Below are 26,577 nucleotides of genomic sequence, written 5' to 3' on the forward strand. Positions count from 1 at the left end.
TTTTAGGCATCCTCTCATTTTTGTAAGATGTTATGGGCTTTGAACTTTAGGTGCGATTTTTCACATTTTCATAAAAAACCTTTCCGCCTGTAAAGTAGTACTATGTCCAATGTCGGAAATGGATTAGTAAGTCTTAGATTTATCATCTGAACTTTTCTAATATTACGAGTAAATAGTTTGAAGGAGTTGTCCAAGTCAATAAATGTAGAAACTTGTGACATTATATAATAAACATAAAAAAAGGAAAAAAAAATACCTACATACCCGCGGTGTCAGAACAGTACAGAGTTTTTCTTTTTTTTTTTTAAATAGGCTGGGCATACTTAGGGTAGGAACTGGCAGACTATATACTAGGGGGCAGGGGCTGGCAGGCTGTAACCGATGCATTTACCCACTTTAGGCTTATATTCAAGTCAATAGGCGTTTCCAATTAGGTACCTTGGCTTATACACAAGTACACGGTATGTTTGTCCAAGCGGACATTTTTCTTTCATTACCAAGACTTTGACACAACATTTATGATACATAAATGTGTGTTGAAGCTCAATTTCAACTACAGCTGTAATTACTCAGTGGTCAGTGGGCTCAATAAGCATACATGTTTGACAAGTATAAACCAGGTGTATCCTGCTTTTTGCCAAGTTACAGACAGCAGCCATGAATTGGATGTGCTCATTTTGAGTTCTGTGACATCTAATCATTCAAATAATTTTCAGGGAATCTGAAAATCCTGTCCTGGTTTGCCAGAGGGGAGGAAAAAAAACAAAATTTTTTTTGCACCGTCGACATACAATTTTTTGAGGAAGCATCCTGTAAATAGTAAAGCATACATACTGCGCACAATTAGTACCTTGAATTCTTTATTAGGTCCACTTGTCTTGGGGACAGTACAAAAACACAAGGACTGTCTTGGAGTTTTTCACTGTTTTGTGCAACTGAAAGACAAAAACAGACTTTGGTGAAGTCTCCAGTTACAAGATCTTCCAGAGTTACATAGGAAATGTGTTAAAAGGGTATTCCGGGAATATGAATGTCTGACACAAAAACCCATGATGATATAAATAAATGAATATAACAATACTCAATGTCATTAGTCACAAAACGGAGCATAAATAGTTTGATTTTATGAATCACAACATTTTATGTCCTCTCTAAAGTAGGTGGAGTTATCACCAAGATGGCCGCCACTGGAAAATACAAGTCCCATGATCCTTTAGTTCTCAGTAACTCCTCCTACCTCTCAGGCTCTGCTCCCAGTGATGTAACAGGTTTTCTTGCTCTGTTACCATAGTAATGATGTGTAACTGCCATCACCAAAACACAGGCCATACTGGATGCACTGCAACCAACTGACTACAGCCAAACATAGTGGTGATCACATGACCTGCCCAGGCAGGAGCAGGACATGTGATGTGGACATGTGACCAGCGGCCATCTTCTATTCTGCGACGGACCGCGTGGAGGAAATCAACGGACTGATTAAAGGGCCAGTAGCATTTTAATTCTTCATTACAGTCCATGTCATCAGCATTTTTCTGCTAAGGGGAGCAAAATTTTAAATAACCAATTACATATTAGCTTATATTTTGAGTATGCATTTGCATTATGCCGATTCCTGGAATACCCCTTTAAGCGTGCAATGTACAGGCGACATATGTATGACTGTAGGGGAACACTCCAATCACTAGAAAATGAATCCAGAATATCTGGTCTCAAGGAGCTTGAATAGATAAAATTGTTACACTTGTGACATTTACCCCCAATTTAATGAACAATGGGCACTGTACTCTATCAGTATCATTTTAACAGAGCAGAGTATTCATGCTTATTGCTAATTTTTACTTTAACCCCTTTGTGTCCAAGCCATTTTCGACCTTTAGGACCAGACCTGATTTTTAAAATTTGCCCTGTGTCATTAGAGGAGGTTATAACTTTGTGATGCTTTAACATTTCCAGGGGATTTTGTGATTTTTTTTACCGTCACACATTGTACTTCAAAGTAATAGAAAAATTGATGATATCTTTTGTGTTTGGTTCATAATTTTCTGCTTTTCAGGCAGATATAAAAGGTACTTGGGTGCTGTGACTAACATTTCCAGAATGTCTGCTTTATATTGGCATATAGGCACCTGCTCAGGTCTAAGTGACTTTGAGAGGCCTAAAACAGCAGTAAAACCCCATAAATCATGCCATTTTTAGAAACTACACCTCTCAATGTGTAAAACAACAAGCTGTAAATTTTTTTTTTAGACAATATATTAACTTTGGCCTAAAATTAAATCGTCAAAGTATTAAATGACAAAAAAAATTCCACAAAGTCTGATACCCAATTTCTCCCCAGTGGTTGCCCCATATGTGGTGGCGACTGCTCTACGGCCACACGGCCAGGCATAAAACGGAAGGAGGCGCCATTCAGAGCAGATTTGCAATGTCACATTTTACAGGCTATAAAATGTTTATTTTTTTGTAATTTGGACATAAGGGATTCTTTTTTTTTTTTTTTATGGAAGAGATCCACTTTTCAGGTACATCATTTATGGAGGGACCCAATAGCTAATAACCAGATTTTATTAACTCTTTCTTGGTGGTGGTTAAAAAAAAAAAAAGTTATTAATTTTATGTGATGCGGTCAGTTGTGAAAATGTTATCATTTTTGTACGTTTTTTTTGTGTGTTTTTTTTAAAGGCGTTCAATGTACAGGTTCAGTGACAATTTTATTGTACGGTTGTTATGGACGTTGTGATACCCTATAAGTTGTGGGGTTTTTTGTTGGCGATTTTCACTTTATGTTTTATTTGATTACTGCATGGGATGGGACTTTTATTCTTTAATATTTTTTTCTTAGTTGCACTTTTTTACTGTTTTATTTTGTCCCAGGGTGGGACATGAACAAGTGATCATTTGATCACTTGTTCATTGTAATATACTGCAATACTAATGTATTGCAGCATATTACATAGTCAGCCTATGCATTCTGCATAGGCTGACAGCTGCACTGTTAGATCGTGCACAGTGCACAATCCTAGCAGGCAGCTACCATAGGCAGCCCTGGGGTCCTTATCGGAACTCAGGGTTGCCATGGTAACGATCAACATCTCCGTGCCCTGCACGGAGTGTGCCGATCGTCGCGTCGATGCACCATATATAGCAGTTGGGGCGAACCTTTGGCACGGGTGCCAGAGGTGGCACTCAGAGCCATCTCTGTGGGCACCCAGGCCTGTCACCCCAGCACAGAGTTTTCCAGAAACTTCCTGCGGGAAGAGGAAGTAGGTGTAGACAGGGCTGGATCATTAGAGCTTCTGCCCACGATTCTTCTTTCTCAAAAGGACCCTGGAGGAAAGCTACAATGATTAGCTGAATATGTCCTTCATTTAATGGTATCGGGGTCCTCAATATGCCAATACGATTGATAACTGTGGAAGAGCAGGGAGCAATAAGTTGCTGATTAAATTACCCTTTTGGCACTGTGATAAATAAGTGGGTTTTTGGCTGTAGTTTGGGCACTCTGCCTCTAAAACGTTCGCCATCACTGATATACACTCACCGGGCACTTTATTAGGTACACCATGCTAGTAACGGGTTGGCATAGATTCGTGGCATAGATTCAACAAGATGCTGGAAGCATTGCTCAGATTTTGGACCATATTGACATGATGGCATCACACAGTTGCCGCAGATTTGTCGGCTGCACATCCATGATGCGAATCTCCCGTTCCACCACATCCCAAAGATGCTCTATTGCAGTGGTGGCGAACCTATGGCACGGGTGCCAGAGGTGGCACTCAGCCCTTTCTGTGGGCACCCAGGCCATCACCAGAGAGGACTCCAGGAATCTTCCTACAGTCCCAAACAGCTCAGGACTTGCTGTGCACAGAGCTACCTGGGACTACTGGAGGAGTTGGATGGTGTGAACAGATCTGGATTACCATTTGTAGCTCCTGCTCCAGCCCTGACAATTCTTCCTGTTTATGGGACCCTGGAAGGAACAATGATCCTCCAAACTTCTTCTAGCTTCTGCTTAATTGTTGTCCTCAGAGTGCTGATATGAATGAAAGCTGTGACAGAACAGGGAGCATAAATCACAAATAAAATTTCTACGTTGGCACTTTGTGATAAATAAGTGGGATTTTGTTGTAGTTTGGGCACTCGGTCTCTAAAAGGTTCGCCATCACTGCTCTATTGGATTGAGATCTGGTGACTGTGGAGGCCATTTGAGTACAGTGAACTCATTGTCATGTTCAAGAAACCAGTCTGAGATGATTCCAGCTTTATGACATGGCGCATTATCCTGCTGAAAGTAGCCATCAGATGTTGGGTACATTGTGGTCATTAAGGGATGGACATGGTCAGCAACAATACTCAGGTAGGCTGTGGCGTTGCAACGGTGCTCAATTGGTACCAAGGGGCCCAAAGAGTGCCAAGAAAATATTCCCCACACCATGACACCACCACCACCAGCCTGAACCGTTGATACAAGGCAGGATGGATCCATGCTTTCATGTTGTTGATGCCAAATTCTGACCCTACCATCCGAATGTCGCAGCAGAAATTCAGACTCATCAGACCAGGCAACGTTTTTCCAATCTTCTACTGTCCAATTTCGATGAGCTTGTGCAAATTGTAGCCTCAGTTTCCTGTTCTTATCTAAAGGGAGTGGCACCCGGTGTGGTTTTCTGCTGCTGTAGCCCATCTGCCTCAAAGTTCGACATACTGTGCGTCCAGAGATGCTCTTCTGCCTACCTTGGTTGTAACGGGTGGCGATTTGAGTCACTGTTGCCTTTCTATCAGCTCGAACCAGTCTGCCCATTCTCCTCTGACCTCTGGCATCAACAAGGCATTTCCGCCCACAGAACTGCCGCTCACTGGATGTTTTTTCTTTTTCGGACCATTCTCTGTAAACCCTATAGATGGTTGTGCGTGAAAACCCCAGTAGATCAGCAGTTTCTGAAATACTCAAACCAGCCCTTCTGGCACCAACAACCATGCCACGTTCAAAGGCACTCAAATCACCTTTCTTCCCCATACTGATGCTCGGTTTGAACTGCAGGAGATTGTCTTCACCATGTCTACATGCCTAAATGCACAGTTGCCGCCATGTGATTGGCTGATTAGAAATTAAGTGTTAACAAGCAGTTGGACAGGTGTACCTAATAAAGTGGCCGGTGAGAGTAATTACACACAACTCCAATGCAATACTTGCCTCTTCTACCCAGCTGGATCCCAGTGATGTCACGCAGGGGCATCTTTCTACAGGTACCCAGCCTGTCAAGCTTTATGAAGATACGTGCCGGGATCGATAAGATACAGACAGGTATGCATTTGTGTCAATTACCAAATCTGTAATGGTTGAAGGGCTCCAGTGTCCATTAACACCTATCATTTGCATAATTTTTAATGCCTTAAAAAATAAAATCAGGGCATGAGCTAAAAAAAAATCCTGCCAAATGGGTTACACACCAATGTGTCAGTTTGCTTGGTTTACAATCCTCCATCCTTGTGGTAGATGTTCTTTAAAGGAAATCTACTACGTCCCAGGTAGGTAAATAGTAATACAGGCTGTCCCCTACTTAAGAACACCTGACTTACATACGAACCCTAGTTAAACGGACCTCCGGATTTTGGTAATTTACTGTACTTTAGTCCTAGGCTACAGTAAACAACTAACAATTATCAAAGTTGTCTGTTATTAATATTTATAGTTAATCCTGGTTCTTATGACAATCCAACACTTAAAATCCAATTGTCACAGAGACCAAAAATTTTTTGACTGGGGTTACAATAATAAAGTATACGGTTCCGACTTGCATACAAACTCAACTTAAGAACAAATCTACAGAACCTATCTTGAATGTAACTGCATGTATATGTTTATAAGGAGAATTGCTCCTGTAGATTTCAAACTTTATTTGTATGCAAATTTGAGGAGTCAGAGACCCCTCTGGATATAACATGCCTCCTGCCTTTGTTCCCTTTAAAAAATGTTTTAATTTTTTTTTTTTTTTTTACATATATTAAAACCTTAAAGCCTACATACATATGGAATCTCCATGATTTAGTGACCCAAATAAGTAATGGTGTCACTAGGAGCGTACAGCGAAAGCCATAAAAATAAAGCCCACAAGAATGTCTTTTGTCAATTTCACTGCATAGCAAGGAATATAAAATGCACTAGGAAGTACAATTTATTATGCAGAAAATAAGTCCTCTTATGGTAAAAGTCAATTTTTTATTTTTAAGTTATGGTTTTCATAGGTTCAGTTTGGATCTCTCAACAGATCACATTTAATTGTGACCCTAGGACTACAACAGATCACTACTCTTAACAGAAAAACCTGGTAATTTCCCCTAATTGTGCCCCTCTTCTATAGGTTACAGGAAGTTGTAGTGATGTTATTGTGACAAAGGTTTCCTTAGCGTTGGCCCAAATACAGGAAGGTATTAAGACCTACTCTTTAAGAGTTTTAACACTTAAAATAAAAAAAAAATTATAAAAAAGGTAGAGAAGACAGATGCAAGCCACATACCTGCTAATGATGTGAGAAAGGAGTCTGTAGATTAAAAGTACTATATTATATCCTGTATCTTAAAGAGAACCAGTCAGGCAAATTAACCCCCAAAACTAAATATATTGCCATTAGACAGCATGCCTATAAGCTTAAGCAAGCAGGTCCTAAAGTTGTATGCAAATGATCTCTGAGATGACCAATGAGTCATTATCGTATTTAAGCTGTCCACATTCTTGAGTGGGAAGCACACTCACCCCCCCAGTGCTTGACTGACAGCCTGTATAATGATGAGACAATCCTGGTGTTGGCGGCCACGCACCCTGCGGCCTGTGTGTGTATGAGAGATAAAACAGCTCCAGGATGCAACCATGTGTACAGCAGAACACATCAGATATTTGTGTACCAGATGTCTGCATCTCACACATGTATAGGAAGAGAGCATGTCATCAGGTAAAGCACAGACACTAGCAGTGCTTTACTATAAAGGTCAGGGGTGACATCTTTAACTTGATACACAACAGGGCTGTGGAGTTGGGGGAGTTGATTAAATACATAATAAATTTTTTTGGAAATTTCATTTAAATGTCTGCCCTGTTTAAGGATTTAGGCCAGGGGTGATCAACACACTGTCATACTGATCAACTTTAAGGGGTCGCAACAGTAAAGACACAGAGCAAAGCGGCAGGACAGGACCTTGCAGCAGCGAGGACTTCATATCTGCACTTGCCACTACACCATTGAGCACTCTAATGCGTTATGGAAGCACTCATTGGACTCTCAGGAGCGTGTGGCCTGCCAGCCTTATGTTGTGCAACATTCTTCTAAGCTTTTAGTTGAGAGGAAAGTGGCTAAACTTTATGTACATACTCAGCAGAGAAACTCCTCTGCTACAGATCACAGGAATAAGGCACTTGGAAGGAATGTCTGCACTCAACTTAGAACTTCTTTAGTGATCAGTAAACAGTGCTATGGAGTCTGACCAATTTGGTGGTGTTGGATTCAATGAATTTGAGTCGTCAGCAGTTTGGCTTAAGGACTCCACAAACCTGGTAAAAAAAAATTTGAGAGCACAAAAACACAACACACACACTTAACTCACCAAGCTCTGTTGGCTTTAAAAGTTCATCCACTACATCGTAAAAGGGCAGCTTCACAAGTCGAACCTCAGGCTTGGTCATTATTTTGGGAGGTAAACGAGAGAGGCCATTCACATGTTTGCCATAAAGGCCTGGGTAGTCTAGGTTATTTGGGGAAAGAGAAGTCCTTGGGCCTGCTGTTCCATGATCATAAGATGGATGGACAGTCAAAGAGTCTGGTGACCGATGTGGTGGCGGCACTGGAGCAGCAGGAACGACATCAGAGGACTTCTTTGAATACCTTGTCTCATAAAGCTCCTTTATTTTCTTAAAGACTTCAGGGCTGCAATCAAACTGCACCAGCTGCAAAGCACGGGTTACAAGCTCATGCTTCAAACCACTTTTACTGCGCCCAACATATCCCAGAAGCATCTGCAGATCCGATACTCGAAAACTCATCACCATGTTCTAAGAAGAAGAAAAGAAAAAAAAAAAAAAAGTTAGTAACATTTGAACTATATTTTAACTCCTTAAGGACGTAGCCAGTTTATAGTATAACCCCTTCCTGCCACAGCCCTTTTAAGTTTTTTGTGTTTTCTTTTTTCACTCCCCACAATCTGTAACTTTTTTTATTTTTCCATGTACAGAGCTGTGTGATGGCTTATTTTCAGAGTAACAAGTTACACTTAAAAATGGTGGTATTTAATATTCCATGCCGTGTACTGGGAAGCTGGAAAAAAAATTCCAAATGCAGTGAAATTGGTTAAAAAAAATTGCATTTGTGCCGTATTCTTGTGGGCTTGGATTTTACCGATTTCACTGTGCGGCCCAAATGACATGTCTACTTTATTCTTTGGGTCGGTACGATTACGGGGATGACATATACATTATATATGTTTTCATACATTTAAAAAAAAAAAATTAAAACCTCCTGTACAAAATTTTTTTTTTTTTTGGGGGGGGGGGGGGGGGGGGGGTTTGCCATCTTCTGGCGCTAATAACTTTTTCATACTTTGGTGTATGGAGCTGTAGGTGGTGCAGTTTTTTTTTGCAGATTTTGATGACATTTACAAATGTTATCAGTTTTAGGACTGTACGACTTTTTGATCACTTTTTATAGAAAAAAAAAAGTGGCATTCCACTTTGGGCGAGACTTCCGTTACGTTTTTAATTATATTTTTTTGAACTCTTATCTTTACTATTTTTCAGACTCCCTAGGGTACTTTAACCCTAGAGTGTCTGTACGGTCCTATCATATATTGCCATACTACAGTATGGCAGTATATGTTTATTTTACTACTCATACATTACAATGTGCTGATAGCACATTGTAATGAAAGGGTTAACCCGAAGTAGCCATTTGGCCGATCGCGGGTGTTACCGGTAAGCCTTTGCTGCAATATGCAGCAAAGACTTACCAGCTATGGAGAGGGCTCAGCCCGCGAGCCCTCTCCATGCACCGGGACCCGACATGTGACGTACTATTTTCATAATTTTTGAAATGTCTGGATAATTTATTTTGATGTCACGCGGCTTACAAATCTAATATCTTTTTTCTGTATTTTCAGAATTGACCAGTTTGAATGAAATTTTACATATTTATCAAAACCCCCTGTATAATTAACCCATTTTCAAATCTGCGCCTCTCAAACTATCATAAACCGCTTTTAAGACTAGTGTTAAAACCTTGGGATCTTCATTGTAATTACATCAAAATGGAGGCGAAATTTAGAATGGTCAAATTTTGTCAGTTATACATTCATTTAGCCCTGAAATTTACACATTTCCAAAACACAAAGTAAACCCTCCCTACAATTTGTTCTGCAATTTCTCCTGAGTACAGAGCCCCCAAACTGTGGCAGTTACTTGTTTTATGGGGCACAGCGAGGCAGAGAATGGAAGGAGCGCCTTGTAGCTGCCAGGATTTTAGTTTCCTCATTGTCCCCTTATGTAGGCTATAAAATTTTAGCCTTTTTGTTACTGGGACCATGTGATGGCATTTTTTTTTGCGGGACGAGATGCTTTTTCCTGTTAAACCATTTTGGGCTTGGTATCCCCCAATGTTGAAAATTTAGGGCCTTTTTTATTTTTGAGGGCAGGAGTAGAAAAGCATTTAATTGTGTACTGGATTTTTTAACTTTTTTTGGTGTTCACTGTATAGACTAATAATCATGTTATCTTTATTCTATGGGTCAATACGATTACGGATACCATGCTTGAATATTTTTTCTTACGTTATACTAAATTTGCCAAATAAAACCCTTAATGTGGGGGAAAAAAAAAAAAAATCTATCACTTTTGCATTGCCGTCTTCCAAGTGGCATAACATTTTTACTTTTTTGGCTAAGGAGCTGGTTGATGGATTGTTTTTTTGCGGGACTTGTTATACCTTGCAACAGTATCATTCTGGAGTACATTTTGTTTTTTAATCACTTTTTGCATTTTTGGTGGGATTCAATAGGTAAAAATCATTTTTTGCAGGTTTTAAATATTTTCTTTTTTTAAATGGCATTCATTGTTGGGTTCAACAATTATTTACTTTTATTCTACGGGTTGTTATGGACACAGTGATACATGTGGGGTTTGTGTTACGATTTAGACTTTTTTTGCGTTCTAGGTCTCTCTATATGTTATGGGTCTTTGGGCATTTTTTATGTAATAACTTTTTTTTTTTTACTAGTACCACCATGGGACATGATCAAGCCATCTGATTGCTTGTTCATGATAATACTCAAGATAATATTAGTAGTGTCAGCCTATGCACACTGTCTTTAAAATGACGAAGGGCCCCATCTGCCAGGCACTTGCGCAACCCCCCCACCCCCAAAGACATTTCAATACCTCTCCAACTAAGCATGCTGCGATTTCATGTCATCCGATAAACACATGGGGTATGTACGATTGCAGATCTAATAGGACCTTGAGTGCCCAATGATGTAACAGAGCTCTCTGTCAATGTTCCATACAGCAGCAAGTCCTGCAGCAGTGAGATCTGCTTTGGAGCACATTAATGTGACCTCAGAGCATATTAATAAACCATACCACTAAAACAACTAAAATTTCTGATTTTCATCTAGAAATTTTAAAGACAGTCACAACCTGTAAAATATAGCAATAAAACATATTAAAAAGTAAAGTCCCCACTAAATTCTACATATTTTTGTGAAAGCAGACAAAATTAAAAATTTCCTGTAAAATATGTACAAAACCAGAATACTTGTAGAAAAAAAATTTGCTTTCCTAAAAACATTAAGATTGAGGAGTTCATACATACTCCACGTGTACATACATCAAAATACAGAGCAAAAGGAACGTTAAATCCACAGGAGGGCACCAATAATGTTTGTTGAAAACTGCAGAGCTTCACACAGATATATCACTGTATGCTCCCTTACACAATAGTAATTAAAGTTAAAAAAAAAAAAAAAAAAAACTATATATCCAAAAACCAAGCTCATGAGATAAAGTCACTTTTAGATGTGCGCCATTGTATTAGCCGCACAATAGAGGCACCCTCCGCAGTTTATAAGAATTTGAGTAAGAACGCCTTGACAGTTATAAATTATGGACGGATGGTTCTGGACCACGGTGTTAATATGTAGCCACATAGATCATAAGGGTGGTTTCATATGGGCGTTTTTTTTCCCCCCGCCCACTGAGGATGCCTAAAAAGCCATGCCAATGTAAAGACAACAATTGGGAAATGTTAGTTATGAAGTTGTTTGGGTGATATGACTACCTGCTTGAAAAGCAAAAAAAGAAAAAAAGAATTTTTAGAAACATTTGCCAAATTTCCATAAAAAAAAAAAAATGATAAGATTAATACAATGAATACCATAATAAAAATGCATACAGTAAGCAAATCACCAAATAACACCTGTAACCCAACCAAAAAGCATTATACCCAAATGTGTATGAAAAATGGCAAGGAAGGAGCAATTGTGGTGTAATTTTAGGTGGTTTTATCTTTGTTTCATGTATTGTACGTAGTTGCACGTTTCTAATAAATTAATTGTATTTATATCCACTATACACATCCTTGTTTTTTTGTTGGTGTAGTTGTCCCCATGATGGTGCTGCCTCAGAAAATCAGATTCTGTGTGTCAAAGCTTCGTGCAGTCTGCAGGGGGCAGAGCTACAGTGCAGAAAAAGGGAAACTCAGCTCTGCGGTCTTCACACACACAAATTCAAGATAGCGGCCCGACCACCAAGTCAGAAGTTACAGGGTTGTGTCTAGGGACAACTGAAATTGTTTACACCAGGACTGATAGACACAGGTTGGAATTATATCTGTGAAATGCTGTATTTTTGTTAAGAACAGTGAATTAGAGAATGTGTTACCCCTTTAAGTGTCTGTTCTATCGCTGATCTAAGGATTTAGGCCTTCGGAGCAACATTTATTGGTCCAAGGGGCATACTGCTCATCTCCAGTAACCAGCACCCTGGATGCTCCCTCAACCACAATACAGAACAAAATACCACAACAGAAACCAAATGCTGCATTCAAAGCAGACATTAAAAGGACTGGAAAACCCATAGATGACAATACCCCAATGCAGACAAATATTGGAGACTCCCAAAGCAGACAATAATACTGGAGACTCCAAGGAGCATAATATACCGGAGACCCCCCGATTCAGACCAAAAAAAAAAAAAAAAAAAAAAGAAATATTATGAAGCCTCTCCTTTCCTGGCTCTTAGGAGAAGTTTGTTGAAATGAACCAGAAAGTCCACAGGGATTCTCAATAAATCGACTGCTCTATGATTAAGAGTCGCGATGTTGCTAATTTGTCCATTACTAGTTTTATGAGGAAGAAATAAAGAAACAAAAGATTTATTGAGAATCCATCCCTGTGGACTTGCTGGTTCAATTCAACAAACTTCTATTGTTTGCGTGCTGTCAGCACTTCAGCCTTTTGGAACCGTACAACACCAGGTGAGCTGGATTGATTAGGTTTCCTGGATCTTCTCCACCATGTACTACACTGCAGCTTCTTCTCTACTCCATGTGCGGCTCTGGCTGTGTGCTAGTTGCATGCGGCGGCATCAGGACCCACAGCAGAACAGCACAGCTGAAAAGTACTTGACTGGGTCCTTACCTAGAGGCATACAACCAGTCCAGTGTCAGGACTGGAGCGCCAGGAAAAGACCCATTGCTAGCGAGAACTCTAAGCTGCACTCACTGCTAGCCAGGCTCCTGCACAAACACTACCAACAGTCATGTTGCATCAGTAATGGAATTGCTCATTGGGCTGTCAGCAGAGTACAGATTGAAACTTATGGCTTTGCAGTCTGCATGTGGCCTATCGGCGCAGCTCGTGCGACCCAGATGTCCTTTTTAGTTGAGATGACTGTTCTGCACATTATGTAAATGTTCAGGAGTAAAGCTCCTCTGCTATAGATCAGAGAAATAAGGCACTGGGAAGGAATGCTCACATTTACCTCAGGCACTGCTAGAGCGGCCAGGAAAACAGGACTTTGGAATCGATGTCAACGCCATTTTGGTGGAGCTGGAGTCCGATCCAAAGTTTTGGGGAAATTGAGGAGTTGGAGGTTTGGCTTACCCACTCCACAGCCCTGAGCACAGGACCTGCTGAGACCAATCAATGACCTCAGCCAGCCTCAAAGATCTCACCTTTTATGTGACACAAGGCTAAAGATACTATTTTTTTTCTTTTTGCTTGTTTAAAAATGTTTTGTGTAAATGAACTTTTGTTCAGCGATTACTCTGATATACAATACCCTGTTTCATAAATCAAGAAGACCTAGTGCAATACTTTTCAAGCTTACAAGGCCGCACTTAAAAATGAGAACTATTAGAAGTCATTGATACAGATTGCCACACATAAGGATTAGTAGATCTTTTACATACTGCCAGAGGTTGTGAATTGGGTGAAGAATTCATGGGATAAATTCATTGACAGTTGCAATGCAAATGTGCCATGAACAGCTACCTGGAAAATAAGTGCTCACCAAGACTGCGTTCACACCTAACATTTTCCATTGCATGTTGAAATGCAATACAATGGCTGAGAAGAGGAGATTCGACCAATTATATTGCTGTTAACATTTGCATTTACAAATCACAATGATGCCTTAAACGTATCTGTTTTTTAGGGTGGCCATTAAGGGTACTTTGATGCACCGCCTTTCTATGTTAGCGCGTCAGAAAAAGACTGTGGGACATTGGGTATTGCTTGTGCACTGTAATAGGCGTTTAACACCTCTTACACGCAGTGGTCAAGCATGACCGTGGCGTGCAAGTGTGTCCCCCGTGGATCAGACTTCCCCTGTTGTTCTTACCAGGGGAACAAATCCTTACTGCAGAAGCTTCGGGGTCCGGTGTGTGCCCCTAGGCTGCCGGCTCATGCTGGGTTTCACCTGGCAGAACCCGGCTGTAACTAACTGAGCATAAAAGGCAAGTGCTCGAACAAGCGATCGGATGAAGGTTTGCTCAAGCCCAAGTGTGTAAAAAAATAAATTTTATAATAATTAACCCCTTAAGGGTGCAGCCATTTTGTAGCTTAAAGGACACCTGTCATCAGGTCTGTGTCACTTGTCCTGTCACCTCTACCTGTTGGAGCAGCTCACTAGGATCCCATCCCAGCCTTTATCTAGTTTTCCCCTAGCGTCCCCCATGACGGCCCCACATGGAGGATGACCCTTGACCCTGCAGGGACAGGAAGCGGAGTGGTTAAAAACACCCCCCCCCCCCCTGCATCCACATACCAGTGGCTTCCTGTCCCTACACGGGCAGGGAGTGGAGAGTACTCCTCCGGTCTCCGCCATGTGGGACTGTATGGGGGAGTTTTTTGTGAATAGGAGCGGGTACTTACCTTCATCCTCGGAGACTTGGGATCGCGATCAGCGCCGTGCCTCCTCTTCCTGGTCCCACGAAGTCTCCAGCCGGCTCTGCCTGCGGCTCCGGGAAGCCAAAGACACCCGGCGCCGCCATCTTGGTGCTCCCGGCCACGTGTCGGGAGCGTGATGACAACTTCCGGTGGGCCGCGTCTCACCGAAAGTGACGTTTCCGGACCTTGAAGCCGGCGCAGGGCGCCAAAAAATTTTAAAAAATGGCGCACGCTGATCTGAGGTCTACAGAATCACTCGTGACGCCAGCGCTGGTCGACCTGCACGCTGCTCTGAGGTCTATAGGATTACATCAGCGGTGACTCGGTCGTGACACTCCTAAACAGTGGGTGCAAGGTACTTTGTCAGGTCTATGACCTTAATGTTGCTGTATAATGTCTAAATTGCCTTATTCTGTTATGCAGGTGCAGCTTTAATCGGCAAAAACTCTGTATAAGGTCAGGTTTTGTCTTCTTGTAGTACATGTTATGTTTGGAAATTTCTAAATGCGTGATACTCTGTTTAGATTGAAGGCATGGAATCCCTGATTATGGATGTGACATTACCAGAACCCCCGCCTATAACTCCTGTGAGTGGTTTCGGGGGTATCTGGGGGGACGGGGGGATTATTCTCCTTTACCGAAAAAGATCTCTGTAAATTCCTGATCTCCTTCTCTCTTAGCAGGATACTAAGGAGAAGGAGAAAACTAAAGAGGTGGAGGGAAAAAAGCGTCTTCAAAAAGATGCAATATGTGTTATAATAAACTGTCTCCTAATTATAAAAAGACAATCTGCAAGGAATGTATTGCTGGGTTGATGCGAGAGGAAAGAACGTCATTTATGGATGAAATGAAGGGATTCATTAAGAGTGAGATTCAGTCATCAGTGTCTTCATCCATTTCTGCATTGATTCCGCAGTTACAACCACCTTGCAAAAGACCCAGAGTGGTAGAATCCCTTTCAGAATCAGATTCTGAGGGCGAACAGGCATCCACATCAAATGTAGAATTATTTGAAATGGAACCACCTCCCTCTTCCTCGGCATGTAAAATGGAATCAAAATATATGTTTCTGTCTGAAGATTTAGATGCGCTACTAAAAGCCGTACGAGATACGCTTAAGATCGAGGATGTTGAAGAATCCAAATCAGTTCAGGATGAACTCTTTGGTATTCTAAAAGCAAAAAGAAGGAGAGTATTTCCAGTGAATGAAACCCTAAAACAGTTAATCTTAGAGGAGTGGAGAGAGCCAGAGAACAGGATTTCAGTATCCCGAGAATTTAAGAACCGTTTAATATTTGATGAGCAGGATTCTCGCCTATGGGATAACCCCCCTAAGGTAGATATTCAGGTAACCAAAATTGCAAAAAAGACGGATCTTCCGTTTGAAGATGCGATACAATTGAAGGATCCATTAGATAGGAAGGCAGACAGCTTTTAGAAGAAAACCTGGGAGGCTAGTATGTTAAACCTTAAAGCCAATATAGCAACAACATCGGTGGCTCGTACAATGTTCTTCTGGTTGTCGGAGTTGGAAAACCATATTAGAAGTGGAACCCCGAGGGATGTCATCCTGGATACAATGCCAACTTTGAAATCTGCAACGGCGTTTATAGCGGACGCATCAGCAGAAGGAGTGAGGTTTAGCGCAAAGGAAGGCGCCCTCTCAAATGCTACCAGACGTACACTATGGTTGAGACAATGGAGTGGGGATTTCCGTTCCAAATCCAAATTGTGTGGTATTCCGTTTCAGGGAGAATATGTGTTCGGACCAGATCTAGATGCTATTCTAGAGAAGGCTGCAGACAAGAGGAAAGGGTTTCCAGAAACAAAGTCTTTTCCAAAGAAACAACCCTTTCGTGAGCCAAGAGAAAGGAAATTTCCTTATAAAGGAAAAGGCAAGCAAGGGAGATGGAGCTATCCCAAAGGAGGAAAAGGAAGAGGTTTTCTCCTCAGCTCTAGCAACACATCTCAGCCGTTCAGAAAGCAATGACGCCAGAGTGGGGGGGAAGACTCCTAAGGTTCTATCAACAGTGGGCGCAGATAACGTCAAACCCCTGGGTCCTGAATCTGTTGGAGAATGGCTACAAATTGGAGTTAACAGCCCTTCCTCCCAAAAAATTTGTAATAACAAATCTGCAGAATCGATCTCTTTCTCTTCAGCTATGGCAGGAAGTCATGAAACTTCAAGAGATGGGTGTTGTAGTACCAGTACCAAGGAGTGCAACATTGACCGGACATTACTGCCCCTTGTTTCTGATAAAGAAGCCCAATGGCTCCTTCCGACTAATTTTCAATCTAAAATCACTAAACAAATTCATCCTCTACAGAAAATTCAAACTGGAAAAAATCAGTTCAGCTACCAACCTCATCCCTCATCAGGCATTCCTATGTACAATAGATCTGAAAGATGCCTATTACCATGTTCCCATTTGTCAGCAGTCCCAAAAGTATCTCAGATTTGCGATCCTCTCTCCAACAAAGGAAATCTGCAGGTTCCAATACAGGGCCTTACCATTCGGGGTCTCATCAGCCCCAAGGACTTTCTCAAAAATTTTAATAGAAGTAATAGCCCATCTGAGAATGAAAAACGTCAAGATCATTCCATATCTGGACGACCTACTAATAATTGGGACTACGGAAGAAGAGTTGGTCTCACACAGGGATCTAACTATTTCAACCCTGCAACAACTGGGATGGATCATCAATTGGGAAAAGTCCAATCTTATTCCCAACAGAGTAACTGTCTTCCTGGGTATACAACTAAATTCCAGTCTCCAGATGTCCTTCCTACCAGAGGAAAAAAGGAGCCTTATGATTCAAAAAATGCTGTTATTTCTGCAACGTCAGTCTTGCACAATAAGAGAGGCTATGAAAGTGTTGGGGCATCTGACCGCCTGCATAGGAGCAGTCCAATGGTGCCAGAGTCATACAAGGACCTTTCAGAGTTGGATTCTGTCATCCTGGGACAAGGATCCCTCGCACCTAGATCAAAAGATCCAACTACCTCCATCCATAAAGTCATCCCTAGTGTGGTGGACAGAGGAAGATCATCTGAAAAAGGGAGTTCACTGGTTTCCTTGGCCAATAAAGATCATTCAGACGGATGCAAGTCTGTCAGGATGGGGAGCATATCTGGAAGGAAGGTATCTTCAAGGGCAATGGTCCTTGACGACTCAGAAACGATCCTCAAACCATCGAGAGTTGAAGGCGGTCTGGGAAGCACTAAGGGGAGCTTCTCAATATCTGAAAGACTCCCATATCAAAGTCTACTCAGACAATGTGACGACGGTAGCCTATCTCCGCCATCAAGGGGGCACCAGGAGTCAGGACCTGTTGCATCTATCAAGAAAAATTTTCACTTGGGCAGAGAACAACATTTTGTCTCTAACAGCTATACATTTAAAAGGGAGTCAGAATGGAATAGCAGACTTCCTGAGTCGGAGGGTGATAGACCATCACGAATGGTCTCTAAACCAAGAAATTTATGGCCAGATAACACAGAAATGGGGAGTTCCAGTGTTAGACCTCTTCGCTACCAGGGAGAACACCAAAACAGGTCTTTTCTTCTCGCTGCAAAGAGATGTCTCGATCTGTCAGAGAGATGCATTCAGTCACAAGTGGGACGCACCCTTAATGTATGCCTTCCCTCCAATGCCGTTGATATCCAAGATGATACAAAAAATTATCACGGACAGAGCAAAAGCGATTGTGATAGTTCCCTTTTGGCCCAAGAAGAATTGCTTTGCAACACTAAAAGCCTTAGCAATAGCAGACCCAATATTACTCCCATATCGGAAGGACCTTCTTCATCAGGGACCCATATACCATCCAGACCCGCAAAACCTGAAGCTTTCGGCTTGGATCCTGAATGGGGACTATTGAGGTCTAAAGGCTTGTCAGACAGTGTGATCTCTACACTTAAGGCAAGTCGTAAACCGATAACATTGGCTATATATTCCAAAATATGGAAGAAATTTGTAGCTTTCTGTGGGACAGCAACCCCTAATCAATTATCTCCCAATATTTCTCAGGTCCTGGATTTTCTACAAGCAGGATTTGAAAAAGGACTAAAAACCAATACGCTGAAGGTACAGATATCAGCTTTAGGGGCGTTTTTTGATATACCTCTTGCAGATCATAGATGGATTAAGAGATTCATTAGGGCCACCTCCAGGTTGAGGCCACAACTCAAACAAAGAGTTCCTACCTGGGATCTCTCCTTAGTTCTAAACTACCTAACCGGGCCACCATTTGAACCTCTAGAATCGGCTAGCATTAAAGATCTGACTCAAAAAGTAACATTTTTAGTTGCAATAACCTCAGCTAGACGATTGGGAGAAATACAAGCCCTCTCCATTAGAGAGCCTTATTTAAAAATATCCAGTGATAGAGTAACTTTAACTCTAGACAAAACTTTTATTCCCAAGGTTTCATCTGACTTTCATCGGAATCAGGAAATCATCCTGCCTTCTTTCTGCCAGGAGCCCAAAAATCCGAAAGAGATGGCCTGGCACTCCCTGGATGTTAGAAGAGCTCTGTTACAATATCTCAAACAGACTGAATCTTGGCGCCAGGATCACAATATCCTTCTTCGATATGGGGGGAGAAATAAAGGCAAAAAAGCTTCCAAAGCATCGATTGCAAGATGGATCCAATCGGTAATCAGAGCAGCATATGCAACTCAACAATTAGAGATCCCGGGGAAGGTTAAGGCGCACTCAACTCGGGCCATGGCAGCATCCTGGGCAGAGAAGAGAGGAGCATCAATAGAGGAGATCTGTAGAGCAGCTACCTGGTCCAGCCACATGACTTTTGCGAAACATTACAGACTAGACTTACATTGTGCTAGAGAGTTAGCCTTTGGTAGAAAGGTTTTACAGGCTGTTGTCCCCCCCTAAAAAGAAATGGTTATTTGTTATATCTCCATGTGGGGCCATCATGGGGGACGCTAGGGGAAAAGTTGAATTATTCTTACCGTTAATTCCTTTTCCATTAGTCCACCATGACGGCCCATGTATATTCCCACCCTATGTCATATAATTGCTGTAAATGTTTTATGACTATATTGTATGTGAATGAAACATAATAAATGGGTTGTATCCACTGCCAAGGTTCGTTATTGGAAGCCACTGGTATGTGGATGCAGGGGGGGGGGGGGGGGTGTTTTAACCTCTCCGCTTCCTGTCCCTGCAGGGTCAAGGGTCATCCTCCATGTGGGGCCGTCATGGTGGACTAATGGAAAAGGAATTAACGGTAAGAATAATTCAACTTATTTCATACATTAATCATTGTAAAATCATCTATTTTTTATCATGTAAATGAGGCTGGTCACATGGTCAGAGGCAGTGATGTCACCGCTGTTACCCCTCCCCTCTCCTCCCCCTGCTCATATCTGTGTGTAATGTGTAGTAAAGCATGGCTAGTGTGAGTGCTGCATCTGCTGACATGCTGCATCCTCCTAATATACAGGTGAGAGACACAGACATCAGCTACACATGAATCTGACATGTTCTGCTGTAACATGGCTGCCTGGAGCTGCTGTATCTCTCCTATACACACACACACAGGCTGCAGGGGGCGTGGCCACCAGGAAGCATATCATTATACAGCCTCACATCATTATACAGGCTGTCAGTCAAGCACTGGGGGTGTGGCTGTGCCTCCCACTCATGAATAGAGTGGACAGCTTGAATATGCTAATGCTTCATTGGACATTTCACAGGTCATTTGCATACAGCTTTAGGACCTCATTGCTTAGGTTTACAGGCATGTAGAGGGACAATAAAGGGATAGAGGCAATGCTCTCTAATGGCAGTTTATGAAAATATATTTAGTTTAGGGGGGTTATTTTGCATGACGGGTTCTCTTTAAGGCTCAGTCTCATTTTTTGGATTCTGACCTGCGTCTCTTTATATGGTTATAACTTTTGAACACCTACTTATCAAAGCGATTCGGAGATCGTTTTTTCCCCACATGTTGTACTTCATTTTAGTGGTAAATTTTGGCTGATAAGTTTTGCGTTTATTTACAATAAAGAAAAATTTGCCATTTTCGAAATCACTGCGTTTTCAGGCAGATAGATTTACCACCTAAATAACTTGCCGAATACATTTCCCGTTTGTCTACTTTACTATTTCATAATATTTGAAACGTTTGGATAATTTATTTTGACGTTACGCGGCTTACAAATCGAATAGCGATTTTTAGTATTTTCAGAATTGACTATTTTGGGGATAAATACTGTTTGAAATTAAATTTTACATATTTAGCATTAAATCCCCCTATATAACCAACCCATTTTCAAATCTGCACCACTCAAGCTATAAGAAACAGCATTTACAAAGATTGTTAACCCCTTGAGATCTTCATAGTAATTGAATCAAAATGGCGGTGAAATTTAGTATGGTCAAATTTTGTCGGTTATACGTTCATTTAGGCCTAAAATTTACACATTTCCAAAAGATAAAAAGAGAAAACCCACCATAAAATTTGTTCTACAATTTCTCCTGAGTGCAGAGACCCCCCATATTACTTGTTTTAAGAGAAGGAGCCCTGCAGCTGCCAGGATTTTAGTTTTCTCGTTGCCCTCTTTTGAAGGCTATAAAATTTTCGCTTTATTTTCCGTTATTTGGCCCATGTGGCGGCATTTTTTTGCGGGAAGAGATGCTTTTTCCAGTGTTACCATTTTGGGGTTGGTATCCCCCATTGTTGAAAATTTAGGAACTTTGAGGTCATGAGTAGAAAAGCATCAATTCTGTACTTTACTTCTTTCCTTTTTTTTTTCGTGTTCACCGAAAATAATCGTTATAATAATCGTTATAATAATAATCATGTTCTTTATTCTATGGGTCAATACGATTACAGGGATACCATACATGAATATTTTTTCTTATGTTTTACTAAATTTGCCAAATAAAACCCTAATGTGGGGGGGAAAAAAAAAAAATCTATCATTTTTGCATCGCCGTCTTCCAAGTGGCATAACATTGTTACGTTTTTGGCTACAGAGCTGGTTGATGGCTTGTTTTTTTGCGGGACATGTTGTACTTTGCAACAGTATTCTGGAGTACATATGTTTTGTTGATCACTTTTTATTGCATTTTTAGTGGGATATAATAGGTAAAAATCATCATTTTTGCCGGCTTGTTAAAGCTTTTTTTTTTTTTACGGCGTTCATCAGATGGGTTCAATAGTTATTTAGTTTTATTCTACGGATTGTTACGGACGCGGTGATACTATATATGTGGGGTTTGTGTTAGGATTTAGACTTTTGAGTGTTATATGTCTCTTTATATGTTTTGGGGCTTATGGGCATTTTTAGTGATTTATAAAGTTATTTTTTATTGAAAAACTTTTTTTTTATTTTTTTTTTTACTTGATCCACCATGGGACATGAACAAGCAATCATCCGATTGCTTGTTCATGATAATACTCTGCAATACTCATGTATTGCAGGGTATTAGCAGTGTCCGCCTATGCAGATGCTTTTGCCTTTAAGATGACGTCACAGACGCCATCTTAAAGGCACTGCCTTCAGGCTTCTCTGGGGTCCCGATCGGACCCCAGAGCGGCAATAGCAGCGACCGACGCCCCCGAAAACGGCACGGGCGGCGCCGATCGTGGGGTAAAGACCCCCGGAAGGCCCATTAAATGCGAGGTCGCGTTGACAGCGGCATTTAACAGGTTAAACACCCTCGATCGGAGCCCACTCCGACCGCGGGTATTAGCCAGGGATGTCAGCGGTAGATTACCGCTAACATCCCGCGATCCCCGATGCCGGTTCGGCTCCTGTGCAGAGATGAACCGGCATAGTCTCTGCGCAGTAGCTGTACTGCACTGAGCGCTATTCGCAGGAAAAGTCCCCTAACTACCCCAGTTACAAATCTGCTCATGTGCCCATACAGCAGCTTGCCACCACATATGGGGTGTCAGTACACTTAAAAGAAATTGGACATCAAATTTTGCAGAGCATTTCATCATCTAATTCATTATGAAAGTGTCAGTTTTGGCCTAAATGAATGCAACTTCCAAAAAAATTCAAGTTTCTAAATCGCAGATCCATAATGTTTTAACCCATGTGAAACTTAATAGAAGTGATTTTACATATGTTGAGGGGTAAAGTTTTTATAGTGGAGTAAGGGGCATTACCATTATTTTGGCCTTTCAAAGTCACATTAAAGCAGAGTTGTCCCTCAAAATGTAAGTTTTGGCATTTTTCATGAAAATGAGAAAAATCACATCTAAAGTTCTAAGCTTTATAACATCCAAGAAAAATGAGAGGACGCATAAAATATCGTCCGAACATAAAGCAGACATTCCAGAAATGTTAATTATTAAGCTTTTTGGGTAGTCTTACTTCCTGTCTGGAAAGAAGAACATTTCAAACTTTGAAAATAAAGAATTTTTACGAACTTATGAAAAAAATGAAAATTTGGCAAAACTAAAACGCAAAACTTATTACTTAAATTTTGCAACTAACATGAAATAAAAAATGTTAAAATCTCAAAATCACCTCGATATGTTAAAGCGTTCCGCAGTTAAAACAAATTATCATCACACGTTGGATTCTAAAAATCCAGTCTAGTCATGAAAAAAAATTGTCGATATTTAAACTAGTGCAGAGTAAAACTAGTCTAGACATGCACAATCCATATGAACGCAAGTCCTGTCCGAAGCAAGGCAGACGTGAAAATATGTACTACACGCCTCCTCTCTCCTGTGCACGGCTGTATTCTCGCCCAGGCGAGCATACGTTTGTGTGAAAAGAGCACAAGACCTCCTATTCATTGCTCTACCACAACACTGAATTTTCTGGCAGACAAGGTATTTTCAGTGTGGTCATACCCCCAAGGACAAACCCTTTTGTGGAGGAGTTAGAAAAGAGCCCGAGGGTGATGCCACACGTGGCTTTTCTGGTCCGTTTTTAAGCATGCGTTTTGACCGTTTACCGTGTGTTTGGCTGCTTAGAACTGGTTTAGCTTAAAGTGTAACCATCATTCTGAGCAAAAATTAAAAAAAAAAAAAAAAAGATACATAATTCTGATCCAGGAGTCCCTGGGAATCATTCCTCAAAGTATTTTAGCTTTCGTTATTGGGGCCATGTGATGGCATTTTTTTTGTGGGGTGAGATGCTTTTTCCAGTGTTATCATTTTGGGGTTGGTATCCCCAATGTTGAAAATTTGGGAACTTTTTTTTTTTTTTTTTTTTTTGAGGGCAGGAGTATAAAAGCATCAATTCTGCACTGGATTTTTTACTTTTATTTTTTTGGTGTTCACCATATAAACTAATAATCATGTTGTTATGTATATTCTATGGGTCAATACGGATCCAATACTTAAATGTTTTTTTCTTATGTTTTACTAAATTTGCCAAATAAAATGCTAATGCAGGGAAAAATCTATCATTTGTGCATCGTCGTCTTCCAGGTGGCATTACATTTTGATTATTTGGCTACAGAGCTGGTTGATGGCTTGTTTTTTTGCGGGACAAGTTGTACTTTGCAACAGTATCATTCAGGAGTACATATTTTTTTTTTCCCTTTTTATTGAATTTTTTGTGGGATTAAATAGGTAAAAAATAATTTTAGGAGGGTTTTTAACAATTTTCTTTACGGCGTTTATCATACAGGTTCAATATTTATTTACTCTTATTCTAACGGGTTGTTACAGACGCGGTGATACTATATACGTGGGGTTTACTTTTTGCTCATATGTCTTTATGCTATGGGCATTTATTAAAGTTCTTCAATAAAAAAAATAAATTTAACATTTTTACTAGTTCCACCATGGGACAAGAACAAAATTATCTGATTGCTTGTTCATAAGGCCCTGCAAAAATGATGTATTGCAGGGTAGTAGCTGTGTCAGCCTAAGCACATGCATAGGCTGACTCTATACCTTTAAGATGACGTCATCTTACATGCACAGCCTGCTGACAGCCCTGGGGGAACAATATTGGAGCAGAGACCCCTGGCAGACAATTTAAATGCTGCAGTCGCGCTGACTGCGGCATTTAACAGGTTGAACACCCGCGATTGGAGCCTAATCCGACCGCCGGTGTTACTCTGGGATGTCAGTAGATTATCGCTGACACCCCGCGACTACCAACGCCAGCTTCGATGCAGAGCCGAACCAGCACCGGATACATAGAAAGCCGTAACAACAAAAAGCCACTAGAAAATGGGGCACCCACGTTCTGCCGCATTTGGGATTTTTTTTTAATTTGCAGTTTTCCAATACACTGCACAGAATGTTAGTTTGTGCCAATAGGCAAGTACATTTGTCCTGCAAATAACAAGCCCTCATAAGTGAAAGAGCATATGCCACTATAATAGATATTGGTGTATATTCAGACAACCTGCACTCACATGCAATGCTTAAATTGCGTTTTGAAACGCAATGCAACGGATGCTGGGATGGGTAAGGCTGAATGAAGATCCATTTCTAGAGATGCTTTGCACAGTTTCAATGGAAACACATTGGCAAACAGGCCAGGCTCCTTCCTGCAACATTTGAATTGGGTTTCTCTACACAATACAAATGTTGCATGTGAGCACAACCTGTCTCAGACAATAACCTGCAAGGAAAAAAAAAAAAAAAAAAAAAAAAAAAAAGGATTACCTAAGCTTCCTCTGCACATATGGCACATATCACCAGGATGCCCTGTAAGTGCAGTTCATAACCTACTGTAAAGAACAGCAGTACTTCACCTACTGTAGCAACCACACCATACCCAACATTTCTACATACATTAAATAATAGAAAGTTAACTTTATACTTTACCCTTTATCTCTGATCTCATTAAAACCCAGTTCTGCATCAACATACACCGCAGCTGGAAGAATTTCACTCACAATCCACCCACTTCATTCACAGTTGCAGCTAGGCACCATTACATAGACTTAACAAATGGTCTAACAGCAGGATTGCATTTCCCTCTAAAATGACTTCATCAGCAGGTAGAAAATGACGGAAGTAAAGCATCAAAACCAAAACATTACAATGCGCTGAATAATCCCCTGACAAAAAAAAGGGGAATGACGCGGTTACCGGAAGAGAGTGCATAATAATGGGCACATAACGGGAAGCAGCGTAAAAAGAACTGCGAGCTAACAAATGGATCACAAATTCTACCAAACGAGCTCTCGAAAAATATAGTTGACGATGTATTATTAAGTACTAACAAAAACGCATCCCTAAGAGGACCTCCCCCATCTTTCCCGGTCTCACCTTCGCTTCCACTAGCTCCGCCGCCATCTTGGACTCCAGCGACCTCCGCGCCGGCCGACGACGCCCCACGTGACACAATTCCGTTGTATCAGACCTATCCCCATCCGCTCCACGCCGGGCCTGGTCACAACCTCTACGCGTCTGCGCACGCCGCTTCATGATTTTTTTTTTCTACGCCAATCACACGAGGGCGGGGTAGTGTAGAACCTTCCACATGCTTGCTGCCTTGTGACGCAGTGCTTTGTAAGGAGAAACGGCGGGCTCTGATGGTCTGAGAGGGTGGGCGGGAACTAATTACTAAGTTTTCAGGTCAGCATTTCTCATAATGTAAATTTAGGCCGCAGCCTTAGGAATTGGTTATAAAGTATAAAAGAGTTATTTTATGGTAAAGGCTTATTCATTAACTGGACTCTTTGGCTGTGAATATTTGGTTATACTTTGCTGATTTTTGAGGGACACAGCAGCTTCAGGTGAATCCCTATCAGAAACTGCTGAATGGTTTCTGGGGGAGTTACCATAGCTCCTCCATGCAGTAGCGTAATAGGCTGTTATTTCATGTTAACCCTTAGGGCACGTCCATAACGCGACGCGACGATATGCATGCAATTCATAAGCCGATCGCATATGTGATCGCCCCGAGCCCCGCCCCCTCTGCGCTAGTGTAGTGTTATGAACGCAACGCTAGCGGAATGTGTGAACGCGTCCTTAAGGTGTTTCATAGGGGTTAAAACAAAATTGAAGTGTGATCTACAAATTGTAATATTTATTCACAATACATTCATTTTGGGTGCAAAATTAAAGATTTGCAATGGAATAAATGAAAAAAGGCTCCACAAATTTTGATACCCAATTTCCCCCGAGTACACCGATACCCTCTATGTGGTGGCATCCTGCTGTATGGGAACACGGCAGGGC

General features: G+C 41.2%; 1 protein-coding gene across 3 annotated transcripts in view; it reads right to left on the reverse strand.

Moving 5' to 3' along the window:
* The window catches only part of PIAS4 (protein inhibitor of activated STAT 4), a 34,628-nt gene extending 8,747 nt beyond the window's left edge, over positions 1-25,881 (reverse strand). The window contains exons 1-3 of one of the 3 annotated variants that reach the window (XM_072113174.1): positions 25,663-25,881; positions 7,606-8,050; positions 851-935 (exon numbers count right to left, since the gene is read on the reverse strand). In XM_072113174.1, the coding sequence (XP_071969275.1) occupies positions 851-935; positions 7,606-8,050; positions 25,663-25,821 (689 nt within the window). In that variant the 5' untranslated portion in view covers positions 25,822-25,881. Of the gene's footprint in view, positions 1-850; positions 936-7,605; positions 8,051-25,215; positions 25,345-25,482; positions 25,601-25,662 lie in introns of those variants that run through there. The other 2 variants (XM_072113180.1, XM_072113183.1) reach the window with 2 other exon arrangements.
* Positions 25,882-26,577: the final 696 nt, after the last annotated feature.

Source organism: Engystomops pustulosus, chromosome 1 (genome assembly GCF_040894005.1).
Source record: "Engystomops pustulosus chromosome 1, aEngPut4.maternal, whole genome shotgun sequence".
Taxonomy (NCBI): Eukaryota; Metazoa; Chordata; class Amphibia; order Anura; family Leptodactylidae; genus Engystomops; species Engystomops pustulosus.